Source organism: Crocodylus siamensis, chromosome 1 (assembly GCF_052110815.1).
Source record: "Crocodylus siamensis isolate JL-2025a chromosome 1, ASM5211081v1, whole genome shotgun sequence".
Lineage (NCBI taxonomy): Eukaryota > Metazoa > Chordata > Crocodylia > Crocodylidae > Crocodylus > Crocodylus siamensis.
In genome coordinates, this window is record NC_143395.1 from 380,261,120 (window position 1) to 380,274,624 (window position 13,505).

Sequence of the window (13,505 nt, forward strand, 5' to 3'; positions counted from 1 at the left end):
GCCAAGGCCTTCGTGACGCCGTGTGGGGCGCAAACGCAGAGAAACTAGAAAGGAGCCGGCAGCCGAGAGGAGCCGGGCCCGGGGCTGCAGGACTGGACAAAATAATCCCCGGATCACATAAAAACGGCAGCAAACAGCCCCTGCCCCCGCCCCCGAGCTAGCAGTCAGGCAGATCGAAACCAAAGCAAGCCCCCAACGAAACCCGCCCGAGCCGAGCCGAGCCGAGTCCCCCCTCCCCCCACCACGACCCGCAATTCAACCCACCCAAACCTGCGGGCCAGAGCCCCGCCCCCGCGGTTAAAAATCCCCGGCATGGCCCCGACCGCTGCAGATCGTGTCCGTGGCGGGTCCCCCCTCCCCACCCGGGCGCCCCGGCCGAGGCCCCGCCGTCCCTATCGGGGTCGCTACGAACCGAGCGCTTCATCTGCGCCCCCCGCTGCCCCCGGGCGCCGGGTGCCCCGGGCCCAGCCGGGCCCTGAGATCTGGCTCTTTTGCAAGTCTCCTGATTGAACGCTTTGAACCTGCGATTGGAGGTTAAAGTGCACCAGGTTGCAGGGGAAGGAGGAAGCGGCCGAAACAATCAAGGGCTTGAATATTGAGCCGCGATCGGGTCGCTGCCCCCTCCTTATCTTTTTAAATGCAAATCTTCTCCCAGGGGGAGCCTCCGCCGCCGCAGCCCGCGCCTCTCCTCTGCTCTCCACGTCACCTGCCCGCCGCGCGCCTGGCCCATTACTAATAGGGCCCGGCCGGGCCGCGGCAGCATGTAGGCGCCGCCGGCCCCGGGCTCGCATCGCGCGGGCAGCGCCGGCCCGGCCGCGGCAGCATGCGGGAAGCCGCGCCGCGGCGCCGGCCACCATGTACGTGAGCTACCTGCTGGACAAGGACGGGCCCATGTACCCGGGCGCGGCGCGCCACGCGGGGGGGCTCAACCTGGCGGCGCAGAGCTTCGTGGGCGCCCCCCCGCAGTACCCGGACTACGGCGGCTACCATGTGAGCCTGGACGGCGCGCAGCCCGCCGGCCCCGCCTGGCCCTCGCCCTATGGCGCCGACTGGGGCAGCTACGGCCAGGCCGGGCCCGCCGCCAGCGCCGTGCACGGCCTCGGCGCCGGGCCCCCCGCCGCCGCCATGGCCTACGGCGCCGCCGACTTCCACCCGCACCACCCCGCGCACCCGCACCCGCACGCCGGCCCCGCGCCGCCCTGCCCGCCCGCCGGGCAGCCCCTGGGCCCCGGCCCGCCCGCCGCCGACCCGCTCCCGCTGTCCCCCGGCGCGCAGCGCCGCAGCCTGTGCGAGTGGATGAGGAAGCCCGCGCCGCCCGCGCCCGGCAGCCAGGGTAAGCGCGGCGGGGCCGGGGGCGCGGGGCCGGCAGGCCGCGGGGCCCGGGCTGCAGCGGGGGCTGCCCCGGGCGTCCTCCCCGCATGCGGCGCCAAGGGACTGAGGGGCTCGGCTCGGCTCTGCCCACGGGGGACTCGGGGGCTGGCGGCGCACGGACGCCCCACGCGCCCTGCAGAGGCCCGGGCTCCGCGCTGCGAGGCGCTGGGGTGTTGCCCCGGGGCCGGGGCGGACAGTCCTGGCCGTGGGCGCCGGCGGCGCGGGGGTCGGGCACGAGGGGGCGGCCCGGGGCAGAGGGCGGGGAGGGAGCTGAGGGGCTGCAGGCCGCCGCCGCCATGTGCCGGGGCCGCGCGGCGCGGCGCGGGCCGGGCGCGCGGTGTCACCGGCGGGGGGGAGCGGAGCCCGCCGCGGTGGCCGCTGGCCCACGGGCCGCCCCCTCCAGGACAGCCCCCGGGCCCGAGTGAAGGCCTCTTCCCGCCGCGGGGCAGGTGACGGCGGAGGGCCTGGCCGCGGGAGGCCCCGATCCCGGGGAGGGAGCCCGTGGAGAGGGGCTGACCGGCGCGCGGCGCTCTCTTGTCCCTTCCGCAGCGAAGACGAGGACGAAGGACAAGTACCGCGTGGTGTACACGGACCACCAGCGGCTGGAGCTGGAGAAGGAGTTTCACTACAGCCGCTACATCACGATCCGGAGGAAAGCAGAGCTGGCGGCCACGCTGGGCCTGTCCGAGCGGCAGGTCTGTGCCCGGCGCCCCCAGCCCGCGGGGCAGCTCCGCGCGGGGCGGGCGGGCGGGACCGGGACCGGGGCGCGGCGAGGCGAGGCGCTGCGTGCCCCATCCGCGCTGTCTCTCCCTGCAGGTGAAGATCTGGTTCCAGAACCGACGGGCCAAGGAGAGGAAGATCAACAAGAAGAAGCTGGCGCAGGCCCAGCCGGGCGCGCACGGCGGCTCCGAGCCGCTCAGCCCAGTCTCCAGCCTGCAGGGCCCCGCCACGGCCGTGCTGGGCCCCGCGGGGGTCTTGGCGCCGCCAGTGACCCAGTGAGGGCGGCCGAGGACTGCGCGTGGAGCTGGGCCCTGGCGCCGCCGGGACCGTGTCGAGTGCGGCGGGCGCCGGGGCGGGCACGGCCGCCTGGGCCGGCGGAGCGCGGGGCCCGGGCCCGGCCCGCGCTGGACGTGGCGGCCGCGGAACTGCAGCGGCGCCGCCCCGGCCCTGGCCACGGCGCCGCCGGCCTCCGTGGCCGCGCGGGACTTGTTCGTGGCCGCTCCCGACTGACTGCGGGAGGCGCCCAGCGGCACCTGCGGGGCCAGGGCCGCCCCTGCCGGCGCCGACCTCCGCAGCCCGCTGCCCCCTGCCCACGCCTGCGGACCGGGCGCGTTGCAAGGGCTTGCGTCCTGGAGCGGGCGAGCGGCGGGGGCCGTCCCCGGGCAGCGCCGGCAGCGGGGCGAGGCGGCCGGGGCGCTCCCAGCCCGATCCCGCCGCCGGGGTTCACGGAGGCGGGGGCGGCGCGGGCTGCCCCTGGAGCCCGGCCCGCGCCCCTCCGGCGGCCCCTTGCCAGGCGGGACCCGGCGGGGCCGGGCTCCCCTCCAGCGGCCGGGGCTGGCCCCGCGGCGCCCGCAGCCGAGACGCGGGGGGCCCGGGCCGCGGGAGCGCCGGGAGCGGGGCGGCGGCCCCCGCGTTGCTATGCGTTGCCGCGATACGCCTGTCAATAAACCCTGTTTGGATTGTGCAGCGCGGCGCAAGGTCTGTTTGTTCAGCGGCCTGAGGTCCAAAAGTCGCCATTGTTCCGGCGGCGCCCCGCGCCCGCGCTCCCCGGCAGCGTCCCGCCCGCCGCCGCCGCATTTCTCGGCTTCCACGGGCGGGCCTGCGCTTCTCCCGCCGCGAGCCCGCAGCCTGCGTGCGGTCTCCCTCCGGACCGGCCAGGAGCCCTGCCCTTTCCCCCAGGACTTGTCGGGGCTGTCGGAGACCCGTTGCCTGCCTCCTCTCGCCGGGATCGGGCCAGAGTGTTTCCCGAAGCCGCCGCCTCCAGGCGCAGGACCCGCTCCTGTCAGGGGCCAAGAGGACGACTGCAACCGCAGCCCCGCGGCACTGGGCTGGCGCTGCCTCGGCTCCTTCCCCGTCCCCTGGTCGGCCCGAGCCTCCCCGGCTAGCTAGCGCCCGCTTCCGGGCGAGCGGGAACAGCTCGGCGCCCGGTAAAGCAACCCGCCGGCAGGCTCGGCCTCCCCTTGTCTATGAGCTGAATGCGCCAGAAGCGCAGCAAGGCCTGCGCTGCGGACCCACTGGCTCAGGTTGCCTTTGTAGGTCTTCTTTAAAACCTGGTGGGGGCAAAGCACGGGGGGAAAGTGGGGCATTTCTGTATCAGGCCTCGCGGGACAGGCCGTGTTTTAACAAACGGCCCCCTTGGAGCAGCCCCAGCCCTGCTGCTTCACGGGGGCGGCCCAGGGCAGCCAGGGCATGGGAGATGCACAAGCTCGTGCCTGTCCCGAGCAATTCATCTCCAAGGTGCCACCGGGCCCAGCATTTCTCCTGCCTTCAGGCTGCCGTGGCTGACCACCTCGGCCCTTCAAGTAGCAACGATGCTGCAAACGACTTTTCCGTTTCTTTACTAGGGGTCTCTTGGTGGCTGTAAACCCGGTGTGTGGCGCTTATCATTTCAGGGTCTCAAAGAACCACAACGAAGTGTCCCTCAGGCACTTTCTGACAGAGGAGATACGAAAGTGATCAGATGGCCAAGCTCAGGCAAAAAGAATGAGGCAGGACATGAAATCCGTCCCAGCTGTCCCAAACCTCTGACTTAACCATTGGCCAACCCTTTTTCCTCCCACCCCCCACTTGCCCTGATGGGTGGAGGGACTTGTATCTCTGTCTTGCTCCCTATCTTCCCCACCCTCTTCTCTTGCTCTCATCAGAATGGTAATCGTTATTCAAGAGAGTGGCTAGGATATGTTTAACTTCAACGCAGCCCTAGTAGTATCTGCCCACAACGAAAACGGGCATTACACAAGAAACCTCCGAGTGATAATTCTTTGATCACTGACAGCGAGGCGGGACTCAAACGGAGTTTTCGTAGGTCACGGTTTGTCTGATGGTCACACTGGCCGTCCTCTAGCCCCTAGCATGTTGTGGGAACATATTCTGTGTCGTCATCCTGTTATCTCAGCACCTTAGACCTGCCGCATGAAAATAATAGGCTTTATACAAATGGCAGCTGATAAATTCCACTCCAAAAAAAACCTAAAGCAAACAGTGACAAAAACGAACCTCGTTCCTTTATAAGCATATGATTGCATAACTTTGGGAATGTTGTTTCCACTCCTGGATGATTAGAGTCAATCACTAGAGGCAGCGTCTTAACAATAGATTAGAAGCCATATCCTGCCCTGATGAAAGTAATGGGTGGTTTGCTGTTGACTTCAGTTGGAGTAAGATAGAAAGCCATGCTCAGGACCCAAATAACAATCATCATATCTTCATAGAATCACACAAAATAGGGTTGGAAGGGACCTTGAGAGGTCACTAAATACCTCCCTCTGCCCTAAGGCACAAACATCTGAAGCCATTCCTCAGAGATGTTTGTCTAACCCTATGGTTCTCAACCTTTTAGACTCAAGGCATCTCTGGATAGCCTCGAAGCACCCCTTAGAAAATGCCAGCTCTTAGTTTCCACTCTTTTTTTTTTTTGCCTGCAGAAAAATAACAGAGCAGTTGCAAAGAACTCAGGGTGACCATAGCTATCAATATATATTTGAAATCTCTGGGTTTACCTTGTAAGTCTTGTTTGTAAACCGAGGAGTGCCAGTGGCACTCATGGCACCCTTGAAAGGATCTCAAAGCATCCCAGGGTGCTATGGCACCATGGCTGAGGATCACAGATCTAACCTGCTCTTAGAAATCTCCAGTGTTGGAAATTCTTCTTCCTCTCCCTAAATAATCTGTCTCAGTACTTGCCTATGTTTACAGTTAGGAAAATTTTCCTCATGCCTAACCTAACTCTGCCTTGCTGCAATTTCAGCCCTTTGCTACTGTTTGTCCTATTTCTATTGAACACAGAGAATGATTTATTCCTTCTTTACAGGAACTTTTTACATACTTGAAGACCCTTTCTACCCTCTCCCCCCACCCCCTTCTTATCTTTTGACTAAGCAACCTCAGTTCTTTCAACAACATCTGCATCTCTGCAGGCAAGGGATGATAGAAAAGAGGAAATCACTGAGCCCACTGCAATGTCAATACATACATGGCTGTATTCAATGCTTTATGACCACATCTAGTGCCAAGGGGCCATATATTTCTCCTGAATTCACGTGATATTGGCTAACATTCAAAGTAGCCAATAGCTTTAGGGCAGTAGCAATGTTTGTATTTGTCACAAGAAGAGATCCTGAAGGGGATGTAGTTTGGGCCTTTCAGGTAAAGTAATAAGAATAAATAGGAAGAATGGCACCCAAGTGATCACTGTGCATTGTCTTTTGCATTTATTATTAAAGGAGAGAACTAGAAACCATCAGGATCAAAATTACTAGAAGCAGAGAGACAATACAAGGACTAGGGAGGAGTGTGCATGCTCCAAAGAAGTAACACAGGCAGTTGCATAAGAAAACCATTTGGGGAGTTATGAATATGAAAGGGCAAAACAAATAAACCATTGCAAACAGAAAGGAACAAAGGTAGAGTTTGAAACTGCTGTAGGGAGGGGATCCAAGTACTAGGTCTGGGTACACAACACCACAGTACTAGATCTGGTAGGCTCTCCATGCTGGGGGTAGGCTCTTATTCTCTGCTCTTCCCATCCTGTCGTGGCTGGCTTCCGTGGGTCTGAGTCTGTCTTGCACATTAACATAAAAACTCTGAAATCTCTGTGGTTCCCTCTTGTGTTTCTGGTTCACTTCACAGGGAGCTCTATCAGCTCACCTTGGTCACAAGAGGGGAACTGAAGTTCTCTTGTGCAGGGACAGTAAGCACTAAGGCTAATCATTGCAAAATAAGCCCTTTGACAGTAGGGGCCTGGCCTCAGTGACCTGGGAGTTTCCAACGAGCCCTAGGTTCCTAAATCAAACTAAGTTATATACTTTTGGTCCTAAATCCCTAGGCCCACTTATGTAACAAGGTGCTATTCTGTTGCTGGGACTCCCCAGCAGTTTCAAACCATCACAACTGACTGTGCAGAGAATAAAAACTATCCTACAAGGCTCTCATCTCAGACCAGCTGGATGCAACTTATATTAAACTCACTCTACCAGCCAGTAGACCTGGTCCCACATAACTACTGGCAGCCAGTGGAAATCTATGTCCCCTACCAACAGAACTCCATAGTGCCACCTAACAGACAAATATTATCTAAACTTATTGACTGTGCAAGAGGCCAGCCATTCAATTCTCTAATTAATCAAAGTGAATCCTTCTGTTCCTTAAAGGGCCCCAGGTGTCTCCAGGGCATTTACAACCTATTGATCTGACTGAAAACAGTTACTTACATAATAAATAAAAGGTCTGGAGTCACTATCATATACTCAGCACTCTTTTCCCAAGATACAGAAGACGGGGTAAGAAGGAACATGCTCCCTGCATTATTGCAGGGAAAGAAAAGAACAAACAGAACAGAGAAAACATTGCAACAGCAGCTCTTGTTCCAGGGAAATAAGTCAAACAGAGCCCTTTTCCATTGTAAGCATTCTGGTCCTCTTAGTCATCCAAGGGATTTGGATGTCAGATCCCTTGTAAGCTCTTTTCAATTTGCTTCTGGGCCAGATCCTGCCCTCTTACACTACTTATTCCTTTGAAGTCAATGGGAATATGCTGCTAGTCCTCTGCAGGTTATGTACAGCTTTGATCTATCTGCAGATTTTTGCAAGGGAAAATTCTTTTCTTGAAATATAGGATGTTTTGCTCTGTTTCATACCTTGCTCTCTCAATAGGCCTGAGTAGCCTAGTGGCTAGCTCAAAACATCAAAAGCTAAGGCCAATTTAAATAAATGCAGAGTTATGCAGCAATTATGTATGAATAAGCAAGGGTACCATTTTACTTGGGATGACTCTAAGGGTCAACATCACCTATTCTGAGTTACTCTACCTTCCCTTCCCTGTCTATTTTACCTACCTGCTGTGCACCAGAGAAAGAAAGAAAAAGAGACAAGAGGGAGCAAACTGATTCCCAGGAGAGCTCAGCTGGACAGGAGTACAGCTGCTCAAGTGAAAACTTTCTAGGAATTGCACAAACTCCACGTCTCTCCTTTTATGCTTTAGCCCCATTGCTGGCAATAAAGACAGGGTGTAGGGTGCAGAAGGGCAGAAGTGGATTTCCTGTTCTTCTCTCTCATTTAGCTCAGGGGGAAAGCTTGGTCTTGGGAGCTGAGGCTCAGCCAAGTCTCTAGGGTGAACTGGATTGCTACAAGGGATACACCGGGGATTGGGGCTAATGCAGGTGCTGAGTGGATTAGGGCTAGAGCAGAGGTCCAGGGGCAAGTCAGAGAAGCAACATAGCCAAACCCCAGGTCACTTAGAGCTGGATCCACAACAGGACTTAGACTATGCCCAAATTGTAGGTGCAGCACCCCCGCCCTACATCCACTCTTGTGTTTGGTGCTGGTGCACCCTAAACAATAATGTAGGGAGAATTAGATGCTGAGCACTGGGATTCAAGGAAGTGGAGAGAACGGGACTTAGGGTACAATAGCCTCCTCCTTCAGCCTTCTTTTCTGCAGAGCCTTGTGTGTTAGGCAGGTGATAGCAAAGGTGCATTAGGCGTTCTCTAGAATATCTAACCTACCAAATTAACCCATCAGGAGATGTAGGCAGAGGAGTCCCTGATTTGTTCAGTTGTGGCTTAGTTGATGTTGCATGCACTTGCACAAAGTAGTACATTGCTTGGCACTCTGGCCAAGGCCTTGCTTTCCTTATAGTCTCTGCCACTATAGCTGTGCTGGCATGACTATGGCAGCAGAGCCCCTAGTGGGGATGGAGCAGGTGCCAGCCAAAGCGCTTTTCCTGCTGGATCTCTCTGACGAGTACAAACTAAGCAGCAGCTCTTCTCTGTCAGCAGAACTGTCTACCCCAGGAGTTTTGGATGGTCACAGTGTGGGCTGATAAGCTGGCAGAAGGTTGAAGTGCAGACCAGCCCTGAAGGTGCTCATAAGGATTCCCTCGGCCTTCACCTTGACTTGTTCTTGGAACTGACCTTGTGCCTGCTTCTAGTCATCTTGAAATTGATGTTGTCTGGTTTTGTCCTTTAGTGATATGTGCACTAGACAGTACCTGCTCCTTGACCATATGGGTCCCATATTTCCTGTCCTTTCTTATTACTTCACCTACAAAGCCCAAACCACTTCCCCTTCAGGATCTCTTCTTGTAGCCAGTATAACATTGCTACTGCCGTAGAGCTATGCATAGGACTCCCTTGAATGTTAGTTAATATCACATGTGAATTCAGAAGAAATAAATGGCCCTTTGGCAACAGATTTGGTCATAAAGCATTGAGTGGAGCAATGTATATATCTGGATGCTTTTCCCACCTCCCCCATCCACCCTGTATATACCCTTCCCTCATTATTTTGCATAGCATACACAGGGAGTACAAGAACTATTTGGCTCACTGAGATCCCACTCAGTCATAAGGCTTCTCCAGGTTCCTCACAGTCTGCCAAATAAACATTCAGTACCTCAGATGATTGTCAAGTGATAGACTTTTTTTCTTGCTGTTATCCAGGTGCCTGGTATCTGGATCCACAAGTCAGAGAAGAAATGAATCACAGTGGACATTGTGCCTGCATGAAAGCAAATATGCTACAGCAGGGTCAATGCAGCAGCTCCCTTTATTTGCAGCTTTCCACAAACCCCTGTATTCCTAGTGGAAAGAACAGCACAAAGACCAAATACCCTTCCTGACCATCTTACACTAATGTCAGTTCAGTATCCCCAGCAGCCCACCAGTGTTTGAACTACTGCGAGGTGCCTTTCTCTACAAGTGGACTCAGAGCAATGTGGGAGTGGTACGGCAGTCAGGACATACACCTTTTATATATGCCACCATTTGGGAAGCCTGTTATTTTGAACCCAGCTATTATATCATGTGGTGCTTGCAAGAGGATGGGACTGGACTTCCAGGAGTTGCCTTCCTTTCCTATGCTCCCTCCTGCACATTGCTCAGCATCATGGGCTAGTGCAGCCAGATGTGCTGGATGACCCAGCACACCTGGATGATGACCATTTCTGCTGTAGATGTACCGGCACATACCTGATTGCCACCTGGGGCTGCAAACTGCTGGAGCGCACTTGCCTCCCACTCTTACCCCATCAGAGCAGCTTTTACATTTGAAGTCCCTGTGCTGAGGTAAATTCAGCACCGACTCCAGGGAGGTGGCATTTGAGAGGTCTGTAGCTCGGACAGATAATCCCAGATTGCCCTCATAAATCCCAGTTTCCTGGGCCCAGGAGAAGCCCTCCATGTTGTGCAGCTGGTCCCTGGATGCTGGCAGCATCTGCCATGTTTCATTCACTGTCTCCATTCTCAGTGTCCTCATGTTCCCTGCTGCCTGGCCAGCTGCTGTGAGAGTCCTTGAAGCTCTGCAGGACACTGCAGGACAATCAGGTGTACTGCCATTAAAACAGGTGTGAAAATGCTGCTGAACTGTTTGGCATTGCTGCTTGTGGTGGTGAGATGATGGAAAGACTGGGAACTGGGATGAAAAAGAGAAAATTATGGGATGGATTAGATGGAATAGAGGAAAATTATGAGATTGAATGGAGGGAATTATAGGAACTTGACCTAACCCTCCATAATCTGCCCGGGGGGAGGTTAACAACCCCACAGTACCACAGTACACTGCAAATAAATTCTACACCGAATTACTCCACGGTAGCAAGGGAGATACTAGCTTGCCTACCCACTGGCAGCATGTGTTTTACCACCCACCATGAGCAAGCACCACTTTGGCAAAAGCAGCCAAGTGTGCACGTACTCAAGGAAAGTGACACTTCCAGCAGCTGTGCACCAGCATCAGTATTAAATGCCTCATGTGGATGTGGCCTAACTCTTAGAAAATAAGGCAATACTGAGCTGTGCACGCTTAATGGCTGTACTGAAATAAACTTACCCTCACATACTAAGCAGAGGTGTACCAGAGGTGGAGCTGCACTGGAGATCTGGAGTTCTGCAGACAATGATGTGTTTTCCTCTGATCTACACTGAAACTCTTGCATATTGTTAAGCACCCATATGGTTAAGCATCCAACCAATTCCATTCCTTCATCAGTGTCCATCCAGCCCCATCTGGCTAGATATGTAAAATCATTGCACTGTGTGATGATTGCTAGTAAATCTTAATCAGTGCAAAACAGCTGAGCCTCCAAGAACCTGGATTCTCCTCTACCATCCCATTCATTCAGAGACATACATGGTCTTGCCTGACCCACATTTGCCTTGATTTCCTCCCTTCTGCGGGGGTCACAATGAATTTAATTGCCTTTTCATAAGTTCCCTGAAGCACAGAGTTTGATCTTTTGGCCACTTTATGTAGAAGTCAATGGGAACTTCATATAAACACTGATGTACGGTGTGGTTCTCAGTTACCAAGTGTAACTCCAGAAAGTAGTTGACCTGGGACAGAATTTGCTCTGAAGTGTTAGGCTAAGCTTGTGCCTTCCCTGGGGAAACACTAAGGACTGCATCTGCAGCATTTCTTTCACCTTTTATTATGTAGCTTTTTTTAACACTTTCCTTGTTTCCCTAACAATTCCCAATAGGGAACGTTTTGAAGAGGTGCTAACATGCCTGGCATTTGGAAGTGACAGCCTTCTCACTGGGACACATTCCCTACTGCCTTGGGGAACAAACGCTGGTCTATTGGCTTTGAGAAGCAGGCAATAGACAGTTTTTTATAAACCAGGAGGAAATTCCAGCTCCGTTTCCCCATGTGCAGAATCCCAGAACAATCCCAGAACTCGGGATCTCCTCGATGAGGGAAATAAATAGTACTGAACCCCCCCCCCTCACTGCAGGAGAACCCCAAGATCTGGCTCTGGCTCTGGCTCTGGCTCTGGCTCTGGTAGGATGTTGATCACAGCGATCACACCGTGGCATCAGGACGATTTAACCCCTATGCCCCCATCTGAAGTAGACTGCTAACCAACTGTATGCCACAGATGCTGTCAACGTACAGCACGCATGTTGGTAGAGAGTGTTGTTTCCTGCGGTAGAAGGACTTTGGTTAACGCGAGGAAACTGGTGTGAGGACACAACAATCCCACAACCTTAACAAGGTGGAGATCTGGCCCCAGGGGCAGGGGGCATCCGAAGGTGGCAGGAGACCGCCGTCTCCCTGCTGCAGCCTTCGGTCTTCGCAGCGGTTGAGATCCCGACACCTTCTTCCTCCTGACGGACCTGGAGGGCGTGGGCTTGGACAGCACTTCGTGCAGAGCCGGGCGCTGCCGGGGGGCTCCGGACAGCTCGGGGACCATGGGGAGGCACAAGCCCCGCCACCCGCACACGGTCTGTGCCCACGTAGCGTGCCGCGCAGTGCTGCAGTCTCCACAAAGCCACCTATGTGCAGCTCTGATTTCTGACCCTCACTAATGCCGTGTTGTCTTTGCTCTGCAGACCCCCTCCAGAAAGCGGCTTCTCCTTCCTTGGCTGGATGCAGACCGTGAAGCCCCGAGTGCAATCGGCATCATTTCCAGCGGACTCTTGACTCCCACCTGCATTCACTGGCACTGTATTCCCGGGCCTGCTCTGGCCGGGTCACACCGGCTCAAAGGCCGGGCCGGGCCGGGCCAGCGGCCGGGAGGTGGCGGTGTTGGCCGTGTCATCCGGCTTCTCCCGGGCCCCGCAGGCTGCCGCCCCGCCCCGCGCCGCCCCGCGCCCGCGCCCGCGCCGCGCCGCCTGCGGGCGCGCCGGGCCAGCGCCGAGGGGCGCGCGAGCCCCGCTGCTGCCCGGCGGAGCGGGGGGGCCGCGGGCGGCGGCGCGGGGCGGGTGCGGACACCCTGGTGCGGAGCGCAGCTCTGCGCCCGCCCGGCCGCTCTAACACGTGCCGCCTCGATCGTCCCCCACGCTGCGCAAGTGGAGACAAATCACATCTGCCCCGGGGCCTTCCTCCCATCCCCCCGCTCTGCATCCACCCGCCTGCCCGTTTGATTCGTTGGAAACACCGGGGCAAGTCTGGGATTCTTACCGAGCACCATCGGACACTGGTTTAATTGCATATTCATAGATTTATGGCATATGCATACGTACATGCATACATATACGTCTTATATATGTATCTTGTGCCATATACATAACGTATGCGTATACACACACAGACTTAGATGTAATTGCATATTCACAGATCTTTGGCATACATACATGATTACATACATAAATATAAATATAGGCACATGATAAGTACATAAAGATATAAAAACACACACAGTATACATGTCTGAAGTGTCTGTAATGTATGCCTTGGATCTAGAGATAGCTTGAGAGTTACACACTCTTTTCTGGTGCAGTGTAACTAATGGCATCTGAACAACCACTGCTCATGCTTCACTTCACACTCCAACCTCTCATTACACTCCCCCGTGTACCCACTTCACCTGCTTGCTTAGGGCCCAGTTCACAGCTTATTTAGGTCAGTTCCACTGACTTCACTGGGCTCTACTTTTCCTTCTGATTCTCTTGGCTTTGTCCCTCTGATTTCCTGCAGGCTAAGTGGCATTTCTTTCTCCCTCCTGAAATCTGCCTCAAATCTCATTATTTCAGGAGCCCTTCCTGTCCTGGATGAGTGAGACCCTTGGAAAGGCTCTTAGGGGTAAGCAGAGAGCCCTTCTACGAATGGGAAACAGGTCAGATAATCAAGGAAAGCTACAATTTAGAGATGATCAGGTGAAAATTAGCAAAAGTCAGGCTGAGCCAGATCTTGCAAAGGAAATAGGAGCAAATAGCAAAAGACTTTTGAGCTATCTAAAGAGAAGGACAATAGGGAAAGAAGTGGGACTGCTGTGCAGTGAGCACTGGGCAGAGATTCAAGAAGATCAGGTACGGTCCCAAAACTGGATGAATATTTTGTGAGAGGCAAGGATTTTTTAGGCTTATATGTTGTATTGGACCAACCCTATGGCTGGGAGGGATACAGACAAGATTTCAGATACTAAAAATTCTTCCTCAAGTCTCTTGAGAAAAAAGTGGACACAGAATGAATTAAATA

At 55.5% G+C, this 13,505-nt stretch overlaps 1 protein-coding gene across 1 annotated transcript; it reads left to right on the plus strand.

The window, feature by feature from the left end:
- The first annotated feature begins 855 nt into the window (after nt 1–855).
- Nucleotides 856–2,370, plus strand: CDX2 (caudal type homeobox 2). Its single transcript, XM_090031741.1, has 3 exons — nt 856–1,333; nt 1,921–2,066; nt 2,188–2,370. The coding sequence occupies exons 1-3, from the start codon at nt 856–858 to the stop codon at nt 2,368–2,370; spliced, it is 807 nt and encodes a 268-aa protein (XP_089887867.1).
- Nucleotides 2,371–13,505: the final 11,135 nt, after the last annotated feature.

Bases quoted from the DNA above. Each gene is read 5' to 3' on its own strand.
- CDX2 (XM_090031741.1), top strand. From the start codon at position 856: ATGTACGTGAGCTACCTGCTGGACAAGGACGGGCCCATGTACCCGGGC. The intron at 1,334-1,920 runs GTAAGCGCGGCG...TCCCTTCCGCAG, and splicing joins GCCCGCGCCCGGCAGCCAGG to CGAAGACGAGGACGAAGGAC. The intron at 2,067-2,187 runs GTCTGTGCCCGG...CTCTCCCTGCAG, and splicing joins TGGGCCTGTCCGAGCGGCAG to GTGAAGATCTGGTTCCAGAA.